Here is a 12,959-nt window from a genome sequence, read left to right on the forward strand (position 1 = left end):
CCTATTCCAAACATATAGACGTAAGGTATCATTGGATACGAGAAGCCTTTGAAGCCAAGTTGTTGCATTTGGAAAAGATCCATGCTGACAACAATGGTTCATATAATAACAAAGATATTGACCATGCAAAAGCTTGAAGTTTATTGAGAGAAAGCGGGTTTGAAAAAAAACAAAAAAAAAAAAAAAAAAGTCCCATAATAAGTCGGAAAGGGGAGATTTGTTGGTTATTCCTCTTTATTTGGAAAAGATTGAATTAGCAAAATAATAAGAGAAAAAGAAGGAGAGTAGTAAGAAAATCAGAAAAAAACTAATGGTAAATTATTTAACGATAATTTGCATCATTAGTTATTTAGTTATGAGCTGATTATAAATATGTAATCAGATTAATTATTAATTGCAATTCAGATAAAATTTGTATCACATTGTTTTGATAAATAGAGAAACACATTTAAATTTGAGAGTATACCATCGAATATTAGTTTATAGTTTAGAAACACTTTGTGAGTTAATCGATTATATTATAGAGATAAAATTGTTACATATTTTGTTTATACACAAAGGGAAAGTGAATATTATTTCCGCTGCAAGATTAGTTGTGATATTTCCCAAACACTTAGTTTGTGATACTTTGAAAATATTATTATTCTCACTAATCTGACTCACAAGGAAAGTTGTACAATATTTTCTAAAAGGAACCACATCTTAAACATTAGGAGCTTAAAGAGTTGTTCGATACTTAAAAGGCACTTGGGTATATTATTGCATGCCTTAAGGGTTGGTGTGACCCGGATTGGGCAGCATTCCCAATTACTAGGTGTTCTTTGATAGGTTAGCTTGTGTTTTTGGGTCAATCTCCCTTTTCTTGGTAAATAAAGATGCATCACACGATGTCCCGCTCTTCTATATAGGAGGTTGAATGCTGCCAACTGCCATCACATGTGAAATGAAGTGGTTAAAGAGTTTGTTATTGAACAAAGGAGTTTATCATTCACAGGCAACTGAATTATTTTGTGACAATCAATCAGCTCTACGTATAGCCAAAAGTCGGTCTTTAATGAACGAACAAAGCATATTGAATCATATTGCCATGTTGTTCGTGATGCAATAACAAACAGATTGATAGCACCATAGTACGTTTCTACAACAACTTAACTAGCAGATTTCTTCACAAAGGCTATAGGAAATAAACTATTTGATTATCTTCTGTCGATATTGGGCATTTTTTACTTTCATTTTCCAACTTGAGTGGGGTGTTGAGATATCTTTGTGATATCCTTATTATTTGGTTAAATATATTTAGGAATAAAATGGTCACCTAATGCTAGAGTTTTCCATAATTAGGGTTGTTTCATTATCTTAAAGTATTGCCACAATTACAATACTCTGTGTACTAGATACATACAAATTCTCAATGAGAATCAAGGGCAAGCATTTTAGCCTTCACATAAATTTACACAGTTGTACAAAATAAGGAATAAATTTGTTGTTAGTTTGATTGGACGTGTCTGACAACCCTAAAGGCATGTATAATGTTAAGATTTAAGAGTGGATTATTGTAGCTCAGACCCCAAGTGCAAAACATTTCTCTAATCATAGCTTCACCTGCTGGTTGGCTAGGCTTGCGAAAGCAAGACCTAACAGGAAATTGTCCCTATTCAAGGTATGTGATGATGGCTTTTGTCGCCTGTGGCAATTGCCCTAAAATCGTCTCCCACCTTTTCATCAAATATCATTACAACTGGAGTTAAGGGTTTGTTCTTGGTAATTTGCAATGATACTGATATGAAGTTGTTTGAAAATGAGCAAATCAGAATTATAGTAGTTTAAGATTTGACAATCATACCTCTTTTGTTCAATTGCTTCTACTATATACTCTATCTGGAAAGCCTACAACCAAATTCTGTATGAACTAAGTGTGCGTTTAACTAATTACCCGTTCAAAGATATCATATAATTCTAGAGTTCATAAAGTGTACGGTTTAAGAAATAGCATCAGGGTTGTGCTTCCTGGGAACACTTCAAGGAAAGACAAAGAATGGTTTGAGACTTGGAGTATCTGTGATCTGTTGTAATGCTTACAGGGTCCAAGTGTGTGACAGGAGATTTTGAAAGTGCTCTACCAAGTATGTACCTCCTGATTTCATCATCTTGGTATATATATTTGTCTTTTTGGGCAGCAAAGCTTTTAATTACTTACCGAGATAAATATACAAAATGCTCTGCTGCATCAGTGTGTATTGTAGTTTCTCTACCACAGAAAATAATCCGAAGTCCCTTACACCCCACACGTGAGATAGTCCTGGAAATTCGATGTTATGACATTAAGTATCCAGAAGGTTAGCATAACTACATGTAATATAATGCAACGGTTAATTTTTTCGAAAGATAAGGGGGTAAAATGAGAACTTGAAGCTAATATATCCTTAATTAGCCAAATTTTTAAAAAATTAAAGAAGCATGTCATTCCATCAGAATTAACAAGAATCTCTAAGCTCTAGGTGTTTCGGCCAACACAATCAGATAGCTAAACTTCTAACATTATAAACATGATTCAAACCCAAGATCAATATTTAACAAGAATCTCTAAGCTCTAGGTGTATCGGACAGCACAATCAGATAGCTCAACTTCTAATATAGTAAACATGATTCAAACTATGTGCCAAATTTCTAACCAGATAAGAAATGGTGACTCTTTTGCTGGGAATTCTGCCAGTAAATTAACTACTTTCTCTGTTCTTTTTTACTTGACCTGTTTCTTTTACTGCAAACTTTAACAATCAATAACTTTAATTATTCATTAGTAAAAATTATAAAAGTTATATATTATGATAGTACTTATTGAGACAAATTCAAAAATATCTCACATGAATATGTTCTTGCTTACATATTATTCACAAAAGACGGTCAAAGGAGGGTGGTGAATAGCGTAAAAGTCAAAGGGGGTCAAGTAAAAAAGAACGGAGGAAGTATGTTTTATGGCATCCAAATAGAAGAAACTTTAGTGCTACAAATTTAACCTAATAAGGGAGTGCAATGCCCACTTTTTATAAGGAAGTCATCGTTGATTGCCTATAATGATATAATGTTCAGAAATCTTGTCCTGCAGTAACCTGCAATTCAATGATTTTTTGATACTTTAGGCACTTAGGGAAATGATTTAGGCACACCAAATTGATTTTTGGCACACCTCAATGTGAGAAGAGCTTTGAAAACTGCGCTCTCACAATGGGTGTCCCAAAATCAGTTTTTGGTGTGCCTATATCCAGTGGCGGAGCCAGGATTTATAATTCGGGGGGACAAATTTTGGAGGTTAAAGTTTCGGCAAAAATCTCAAGAAAAAAATTGATAACCTAAATTGTTTAATATTTATTTGAAATCACATATGCCAATTATTTCTATATGGAAAAAGAGGGGTAAAAAAGTTTTATTGTATATTAAGAAAATTATCCAACAAAAATGAATAAATTTATATTTGTAAATCCTGTTATGTAATCACATAATTGATAAATACGAATTAATTACCTTATCATAAAGTCAAATAATTATCGTTAAAACAAATTGATGGTAGATATGAAGGGCCAGGGTTTGAGTTACATTCGAAAAAATAAACTCAACTTTTTCAAATCAATCATATTATTAATATGTATTTCGTTAAAACACAGTTACAAACAATTAATTAATAGTAATCTATTTATTAGAAATGTAAAAAAAAATTGAGTTTAAGCACACTTAGTTAAGTGATAATTAAAAACAAGAAGTAGGAAATAAGAAATAACATTAAAAATCCTAAAACAAGAAATAGGAAATAAAAAATCAAATTAAAAAGGTTGTTGAAAATTAGAGTATGTAATAAAAAAAACAAGAAGTAGGGGAAAAAAAAAACAAAAAAGCTGAAAAACAGTAGAGTAGGGAATCGAACCTAGGACCAAAACACAACCTTACTAAGGACTCAACCACCAAACCATATTCAATATTGTGATATCTACTGTAAGTATATGTTATTTATAGCCTTTTACTGTATTTTCTTGATTTTTTTTTTTAAAAAAAAAAATTTTTTTCCGAAAATGGGGGGACAACTGTCCCCCCTTGTTCTAATGTGGCTCCGCCACTGCCTATATCACTTTCCCCCTATATACTCTAGTTGTCAACCAAGCACACTATACATGTATTTATTGACCATAAAATGATGAATATTGCACTAAGTAGAAGCTACTTTTTGATACAAGCAATTTACTGATATGCTGGCACTCTTGGAAGAGCTATATATATATATAGACATTTGCTTGTCACTTAGCATCCATACCACTCATGAAGTTCTCACTCTCTTGAAACATTGTTGGCTATCAACTCTTAATACTTTGGAGATCATCATGCAAATTTAATAACTGTGGACTGTTATGCAGTCTGGGAAGAAGAACTTGGCAAAGACTAAGCATCATTGGGAACAAAAAGGGAAATTTTTAAATCAAAATTCTAAGGTTAGGACATGGTCAAACTGTTACCTTAATCTTCACTCATGATGCCAGCAAGTAGCAAAGTCTCAAGCTTTTGTATCTGTTCTCCAAACATAACTTCATTTGTCCTCTAATTTAATCTTATTTTGTTGTTGTGGCTCACGACATTAGAAAGACTACAAACCTCAATTTACAAGAACAATCCTTTACTTGTCTAAGATGCACAATAAAACAAAACTAGGAAGAGTCTTAATATTTTTCACATGTTGGTCGCTGTAAGTGCATAGAAACATTTATCAGCCTAACAACAAATTCTTATGTGCTTTGAATTACAAAGTTTGATAAATATGATTATAGCTAACAAGCTTAGGCTGTCTCTGCTTAAGTCCATTAAGTATGTAGCTCAAAATCCAAGATCATGCAGGTTAATGCACATAGTAGAAGATATAAATGCCAGGGTAGTAGAATTTCCTAAAAACTACTTATCTCACTTGAGAAATGAGCAGATTAACCTTGAATATGGATGAAAGAAATTCCATTCTCCTACTGCTGAAGGTATGATTTGGCTGCTTCCGCTTTCATTTGTACCTCCACATCCTTAGAGCACCTTATTAGTCTGTTTTCCTACTGCACACGACCAAATCATACATGTCAGCAAGATTGTCATGTTGAAAAAGAAACAAAATAAAATGAAGGGGGAAAAATAAAAGAAAAGAGAATGAAAGTAAAGGATAATGCTTAGCTTCTAGAGGAAATAAGTGGGCATGTTTTGACCTTGTAAACCATAGATACCAATTAGATAAACTTCTGCGACGGAAACAAAAGAAAAAAGAAAAGAACCAAATCGTGCACTAGTTAGTTTTGCAATCTGCCAAAGCAAGGACTCATAGAATAAACATACATATCCAGTAAAACCAACACATTTCGACATCAAGAATAAATTCCCATAAACAGCTGCATTAATTCATTTAAGGTTTTTACCAAAAGACACATAACTTCGTCATTTTCAAATAAATAACAGCATTCTTCGTGTTTATCCAGTGCACAAGATGCTTTAACCTAAGATGTTGTCCAATCAATTTTCAGCCTTATTTCTATGCATCAAAGTAGCTCTTTCTTGAAGAAACTTTCAGAAAATGAATTTCTTATTGAGCAAACGGAGGATTACTGTTACTATAGGGGCAAGAAAGGTTATGTAGCACATACTAGCATAGCAATGTCTTCAATATATAAATATATCACTGTAAAAATCCCCTAAAAAGCATCTTGTATGAGGAATTTCCTTTTTCAAAAATTTTACATTTATGCAATCGCAAGAACTCATCTTTAACTACTAACATGCACATGATGCCCCTTCCACTGAGAGTTTATCATAACTCAGTCCATTGAATTGAAGATTTAAATAATATAAGGTAGAATCACACTCATGAAAATAAAAGCTCCAACATCAATTATTCTATAAAATTATGAGAAATTTAACAGGAAAAAGATGTTAATTAAAGGAGTTTTTCTATATAATATGACTGTGACATGACAATTCAATATGAATCCCTATTTATTGCATTATACAATATAAGCAAAGCTAGGGATAAGTGATGGGTGTAGCCTTTCACATACCAACACATAACCTCTACTTTGCCCGACCTCTATCATCAATGAAAAGTTTGCAATTAGCTATCAAAAAGACCTATTAAAAATAGTCCTGCTTTCTGAGGTGCTCAATTGTCCAATAAGATTGCAGAAAGGGAGGGTACTGATATGACAAATATAAACCAAGTGTGACACATATACTTGGAGGCTCATTTTTGTTTTGCGTTACATAATCAGAAATGTTAAGCCGAAACAACCAACATGGCCCAAATTATAGTAAATTTAAAACATTTAAGCTTTAGTAAAAATAAAAATAAAAACACCATCAAATAAGATGTATTATAACCAAAGACACTTGTTATCTCAAATGTCTTAGGTATATGCAATCTTATTGCAAAAATCTTCATACATATTGATTGTGTGATAAGAATAATATTAACATGTCAAGAAGCCACTTAATAGTAAGAAGTACGCCAATTTTGTGAAACTATGTAATACTACTACTTTACAGCATATAATTACAGAAAAAGTCTGAATAGGTTATAAATTCAGTCCATACTCCATAGTAATTCCAACCCAATACCACTCAGACTAAATTTTGTCAAATAGTTTTTAACTTTTTATACATATTTTCTCTCATTTAATCTTGCTTCTGATCAACGCAGTGAAATTGAAAACCATAAAAATGAACACTTATGTTCTATCTGCACCTTATCTCCATTTGAGCTTGTTGCTAACTTCATCATTATTAAACAACATTTACAAGAGAATAAAATAGCCATGTCAGATCATATAAGTTTCTAGCTGTCAAAATACACAACCATAACTCGATATGAGTGGGCATCTGTCTTTTATTCACATTCTACTATATCATTGAGGGCATCTAAATAAGGCATGAGATTCTAGATTTTGGGCTCACAAACTTTTATGGGCTTTCCCCATCAATATCCATTTCTATCCATTGTTGCTTACTTGCTCAGTAAACCAAGAAACAATGAGTAAAATTCCAATGCATACTAAGAAGTTAATAAGCTAACTTGGTGGAAGCATTACTCAGGAAAAAAAAAGGGGGAGATCTTGTTCCACTTATATGATAGATTTTCATGACCACAGTTTTTAGACATCTTTGTTCGGATGAGGTTGTGTTTATAAGAATGAATGTGGTGCAGACATAACTCAATGTTGCATTCATGTTTTTTTTTATATCTAGACTGCATGAATTTATATATGGACTAATGTTCCAATTCAAAACCAGAAAGAAATTATTAATTCCAGGTAGTGTGGACAATAAAGTATAAAGTAACAAGGAAAAACCTGCTTGCCACTTTTTGGTGTGAAGCTTTGGAAAATAAAGCCATACAGGCAGAAGTTTGTTGTAGTAGTAACCTCCACTGTCAATCTCTTAATTCCAGTAATTTGAACATGCTCCCTTAATTCCACAATGTCCTCTAAAACGACGAAAAAGAAAATTAAAACCAAAAAAATCATAAACTGAAGAAACAAACAAGAAGAAAAGGTAACGTAAATGATTTCCATTAGCAAAACATCATTCTTTAGATCAAAGTCAAATCATTTCAAACAACTCAGAAAGTTAAACTTTCTAAGCTTTCCTTTAAAGAAATAAAGAGAATGTGCCACTGCCAAATTGATCAGAATCTCACAAATTTGTACAATATTACCATTAATAAACTTCCACATACGCTCTCTTCAGTAATACATTTTATCAACCACACAGACTATCATTAGTCTATGATTAAATTACACAGGCACAAATTTCTTTTTCATTCTATTTGATGTACAGTTTTTCCTGCAGGCAAACTGATTCAAATTTCAGCATTAAACCGTTAAACCCGGATATTTACCAGTGAAATTCCTCTCAAAACAGAGAACACAACACAAGCTATCCGTATCAGTTACAAACTTATATGATACAGTCTAAACTCTAAGTTACATGGTTATGGCTCGCGATGATTTTCCCAGAGACAGAAATCTTTTGCTACAGATTCTTATTAAAGAATTTCCATAATAATGAACAACATCTAAAGCTTTACCCTATGAGAATATAAAAAGATGAAAAACCTGACACATGTTTCATATGTAGACGGTTGGAAACCATTAAGGATTAGCAAATAGATAACGATACTGCAGTTTCTTATGAATATAATCTCCTGCTAAATCTAATCAAATCAATCTGGTTGGTGGGACCCAAGAAGCACAAAAAAAAAAACTTTATTCTATCAACTACAAGGCTTATTCAAGTGTAGTGCTGATAGCGCAAACAATATGCTAGTTGCAGAAAAGCACTTTAAAAACAATTACTATAGCATATCATATGTTATGTATTATTGTACGTCTATAATAGACAAGATACACCTATGATTCACAAATTGTTCGCCCAAAATATTAAGCTAGCAAATAACATATATGATAATTGCATAGAGGTCACAACCAAGCACCGAAGAAGAAAGAAAGTAACAGAGAAAGAGCTAAGGATTAAAGGAAATGCCGAAAAAAGAGATATCAGGCAAGAAGAATTTAGTCGAGCGTACTGCACAATAATTTAACCCATTTCAAGCAGGATCAATACATACAAAAACAAGTAAACCTCTAAATATAAATAATGGTTCTAGGATGATATTTTGTACAGTAAACATCAATTATCTGAAGGAAGATCAGCTTTTAATTGAGAATACATAGCGATCAAGTGGTCCTGATTGATCGAAACATGAAACAGTTATTAAAAGTACGCGCTGTTTATTCATACATTATATAGGCGTACACAATCATATTCTCTACATAAGTTAGTGGGTACAGCATAAAGCTTCTTTATGCTAAATATGTATCCTCTCTCTTTCTTCAGCAGTGATTAGTACCGGAAGAACCTTCTTTTTCCATCAAGTCTCATTACTGCAGCACCCAATTATCTCCTCAATCATGCTAGCTATATACATATTCTCTTCTCTGCTCCTTCAATCGCAACAACCATATTAGACAAACACTTCTCCTTTCTCTTCCCTAGTTTCATCCACCAAGGCCGAGTCATGGCTTTTCAATCTTTCTGTTTATCTTCTTTCGTGTTAATTCTTTCTCTCCTTAACTCTGTCCATTCCACAAGTAATCAGCAGCCTCAATATTTTAACCTCATGAAAAACTCTCTCTCAGGTGGCGCTTTATCTTACTGGAATGTCCAAGATGGGAAGTCATATTGTAATTACACTGGAATCACTTGTAATATGCAAGGCCAAGTCACAAAGATCAATATTTCAGGCTGGTCACTCAAAGGCTCATTTCCATCGAATGTTTGTTCCTACCTGCCTGAGCTGCGTGTGCTGGATATCAGTAACAACTTTATTCAAGGCCGTTTTCCAGACGGCATCATCAACTGCTCTCTCTTGGAAGTGCTCAATATGAGCTCCTTATATCTCAGTGGCAAACTTCCAAATTTCTCTCGCATGAAATACCTTCGTGCCCTGGACTTATCGTACAATTTATTCGATGGGGATTTCCCCATGTCCATCATGAACCTCACCAATCTTGAGATGATAAACTTCAACGAAAACAACAACCTTAACCGCTGGGAACTTCCAGAGAACATCACACGACTGACATGGCTTAGGTCACTGGTCTTGTCAACATCCAAGCTTCAGGGTCTAATCTTACCATCCTTAGGAACAATGTCTTCCCTTGTTGATCTTGAACTAAGTGGCAATTACCTTCATGGACAGATTCCACCCGAGCTGGGGAAGCTGAACAATTTGAAGTCGCTCATGCTTTACTACAACGAGCTCACAGGTACCATTCCAGAAGAGTTGGGTAATCTAACAAAGCTGACAGATCTGGATATGTCAGTTAACAAATTGACAGGAAGAATACCAGAGTCAATATGCCGCCTTCCCAAACTCCGGGGCTTACAGATATACAACAACAGCCTCACGGGAGAAATTCCAACTGCCTTGGGGGACTCGAAGAGTTTGAGCTTCCTATCCATCTATGACAACTTTCTGACAGGGGATGTTCCCAAAAACCTTGGGAAGTCGTCTGCTATGACTCTGTTAGACTTGTCAGAGAATCAACTGAGTGGTAAATTGCCACCAGAAATCTGCAAAGGAGGTAAACTCGTGTACTTTCTCGTACTATCTAATAAGTTTACAGGAGAAATACCTGAAACTTATGAAAAGTGCACATCACTAGTACGTTTTCGTGTAAGCAATAACCAGTTAAAGGGCTCAGTACCACAAGGACTTTTTGGTCTTCCCCATGTGGCAGTTATTGATTTAGCTTTTAATCAATTGACGGGTCCTATAAGCCCCTCGATTGGAAATGCCAAAAACCTATCAGAATTCTTTGCTCAGAGCAACCAAATTTCAGGGGCTCTGCCTCCTGAGATCTCTGGAGCAGTAAGTTTAGTAAAAATAGATTTAAGCAACAACCTTCTGTCTGGCCCTATACCTACTGAAATTGGTAACCTTAAGAAGCTAAATCTCTTACTGCTACGAAGCAACAAGCTTAATTCTTCCATTCCCGATTCACTATCTGAGCTAAAATCACTTAATCTCCTTGACCTGTCAAACAACCAATTGACAGGGAAGCTTCCTAGGAGCCTATCTGAGATAATCCCCAATTCTGTCAACTTCTCAAATAATAATCTTCATGGTCCCATTCCTCTCTCCCTAATTAAAGAGGGTCTAGAAGACAGCTTCTTAGGAAATCCAGGGCTCTGTGTGACAACATACACAGACACATCAGATAGAAGCTTCCAACTTTGTCAACAGGCTTGCACCCGGAAGAGAGTGAATCTAATGTGGGTAATAGTGGCCTCGGTAATTCTTTTCTTATTTGGAGCTATCTTGTTCTTTAAACGATGGTTAAGAAAAGGAAAATCATTGATAGGACATGATGAGACCATGTCATCGTCTTTCTGCTCATATGATGTCAAAAGCTTCCATCGAATAAGCTTTAATCAACGTGAGATCTTAGATGCCATGGTTGACGAGAACATAGTTGGTCACGGAGGATCAGGAACAGTGTATAGAATTGGGCTAAGCAGTGGAGATATTGTGGCAGTGAAGAAGCTATGGAGTCGGAAAACAAAGGACAAGGTGCCGGAAGACCAGCTCTTTCCAGATAAAGAGCTTGAGACAGAAGTTCAGACTCTGGGAAATATAAGGCACAAGAACATCGTGAAGCTGTACTGCTATTTGTCAAGTTTCGATTGTAGCTTGCTGGTTTATGAGTATATGCCTAATGGAAACCTCTGGGATGCCCTACACAAAGGGAAAATTCAATTGGATTGGCCAACTCGCCACCAAATTGCCTTAGGGGTTGCTCAGGGTTTAGCTTACCTGCATCATGATCTGCTGCCATCAATTGTACACAGGGACATCAAGTCATCCAATATTCTCCTTGATGTTGATTTCCAGCCTAAGGTTGCAGACTTTGGTGTGGCTAAGGTCCTGCAAGCCAAGGGTGGAAAAGATTCAAGCAACACTGTTATTGCAGGCACTTATGGGTACATGGACCCTGGTAAGTTTCAGATGCTAATAGTCTCTATATGATGAAAAAAACGAAAGTCTCTTGTTTTCTCATCTTAAGTACTCACACATGCATATTCTGCTATATAATACGAAGTATATGTGATGTTGTTAAGATCCATTCAAAATTTAATGCTGCATACAATAGTAATCAACTTGCATCAACATTAAGATTTCCAAAGTTAAGCTATAATACTGTATTTTACCAGATTTAGAGCTGGTTGGGTCAAAATTTTATGGAAATAATACATTATTTAAGTTTTTATAACTCTGAATGTCTTTCAGATTATGCAAATACATCCAAGGCAACAACAAAGTGTGATGTCTACAGCTTTGGGGTAGTGTTGATGGAACTCGTCACAGGGAAGAAGCCAGTGGAGGCAGAGTTTGGTGAAAACAAGAATATCATAAATTGGGTTACCACGAAGGCAGAAACCAAGGAAGGAGCTATGGAAGTCTTGGACAAACGTGTTTCGGGTTTGTTTAGGGATGATATGCTTCAAGTAATCTGCACAGCCATTCGATGTACAGCTAGGGCCCCAGCCCCACGCCCAACGATGAATGATATAGTGCAGTTCCTAGGTGAGATAGACCCATGCAGATTCGATTCTTGTAAATCGACAAGTAAGACCAAAGCCACATTGAATTCCACAAAAATAAATAAAACATTTCAATTATGAACATACAGTAATTAATAGACATCTAAAGTGAAGCAATAGAGCATCTGTACAAAAAGCATCGTCTCACCAAGTGCATCAGGAGACCCTTCATGAGGAACAATTTGGCCCCTTTTGTTTCTTTCATAGAAAAAGTAGTAGGTAGATTCTATCTTTTCTTTTTTACACCTTTCATCCAAGAACCCTTGTAAGATATGAGGAATGTAATCAATATAACTGCTATATAACAAAGCAAGCATCTGCATTGCACAAACCATAAAGGAAAAATAATTCTTAGCTTTTATTTTTCTGTTTTTTTCCTCTTTTTATCTTTTCAATATGGAGGGCCCAACTCAGCAATTAGTTATCCTGATTCAAGATGAAAGACGATGGCTGATTGAAGAGCACCCTAGTTGCAATACAGGCCGTAGGGCAAAGCACAACCTGCAGTAGAAAAGAATTTCATAGTATTATTTCTCCTTTACACTGGGAATTTAAAGCGTGTGTTGGGAAAAAAATAAAACAAAACAGTACACCACACAAATTGTGACCAAGAGAGCCCACTAATCAACTTGGTTCACTAAATTAGTAGAATTAATTTAGTATTACAAGTCAATCATCAAACTCTTGCATTCTTTAAAGCAAATCTTTATAGGTCCTTAAACAAATGGCTTGTGGAGATGTGGTACATTAGTTTCAGCAAGTGTTTGATCACTTTCCTCAGAACC

General features: G+C 34.9%; 1 protein-coding gene and 1 long non-coding RNA gene across 5 annotated transcripts; one reads left to right on the forward strand and one right to left on the reverse strand.

Moving 5' to 3' along the window:
- Window positions 1-475: 475 nt before the first annotated feature.
- LOC110719955 lies at window positions 476-8,216 on the reverse strand. 4 transcript variants are annotated; one of them, XR_002511192.1, is made up of 5 exons: window positions 8,124-8,216; window positions 7,359-7,492; window positions 4,967-5,261; window positions 2,198-2,299; window positions 476-926 (listed from the first exon to the last, which is right to left on the reverse strand). It is a non-coding gene; the product is annotated as an uncharacterized LOC110719955 (long non-coding RNA). The 4 variants fall into 4 exon arrangements; XR_002511193.1 differs by lacking the exons at window positions 7,359-7,492; window positions 8,124-8,216 and adding an exon at window positions 5,451-5,851; XR_002511191.1 differs by lacking the exons at window positions 7,359-7,492; window positions 8,124-8,216 and adding an exon at window positions 5,436-5,851.
- A 511-nt stretch (window positions 8,217-8,727) lies between these two features.
- LOC110719954 (receptor protein-tyrosine kinase CEPR1-like) lies at window positions 8,728-12,535 on the forward strand. Its single transcript, XM_021898951.1, has 2 exons — window positions 8,728-11,567; window positions 11,861-12,535. Exons 1-2 carry the CDS (start codon window positions 9,086-9,088, stop codon window positions 12,253-12,255), a joined length of 2,877 nt encoding a protein of 958 aa, XP_021754643.1. The 5' UTR covers window positions 8,728-9,085; the 3' UTR covers window positions 12,256-12,535.
- The last annotated feature ends 424 nt before the right edge of the window (window positions 12,536-12,959 follow it).

This window comes from Chenopodium quinoa, unplaced genomic scaffold (assembly GCF_001683475.1).
Source record: "Chenopodium quinoa cultivar QQ74 unplaced genomic scaffold, ASM168347v1, whole genome shotgun sequence".
Classification (NCBI taxonomy): Eukaryota; Viridiplantae; Streptophyta; class Magnoliopsida; order Caryophyllales; family Amaranthaceae; genus Chenopodium; species Chenopodium quinoa.

Coding starts and splice junctions, on each gene's coding strand:
- LOC110719954 (XM_021898951.1), top strand. CDS start 9,086: ATGGCTTTTCAATCTTTCTGTTTATCTTCTTTCGTGTTAATTCTTTCT. Junction 11,568..11,860: donor TTATGGGTACATGGACCCTG/GTAAGTTTCAGA, acceptor AATGTCTTTCAG/ATTATGCAAATACATCCAAG.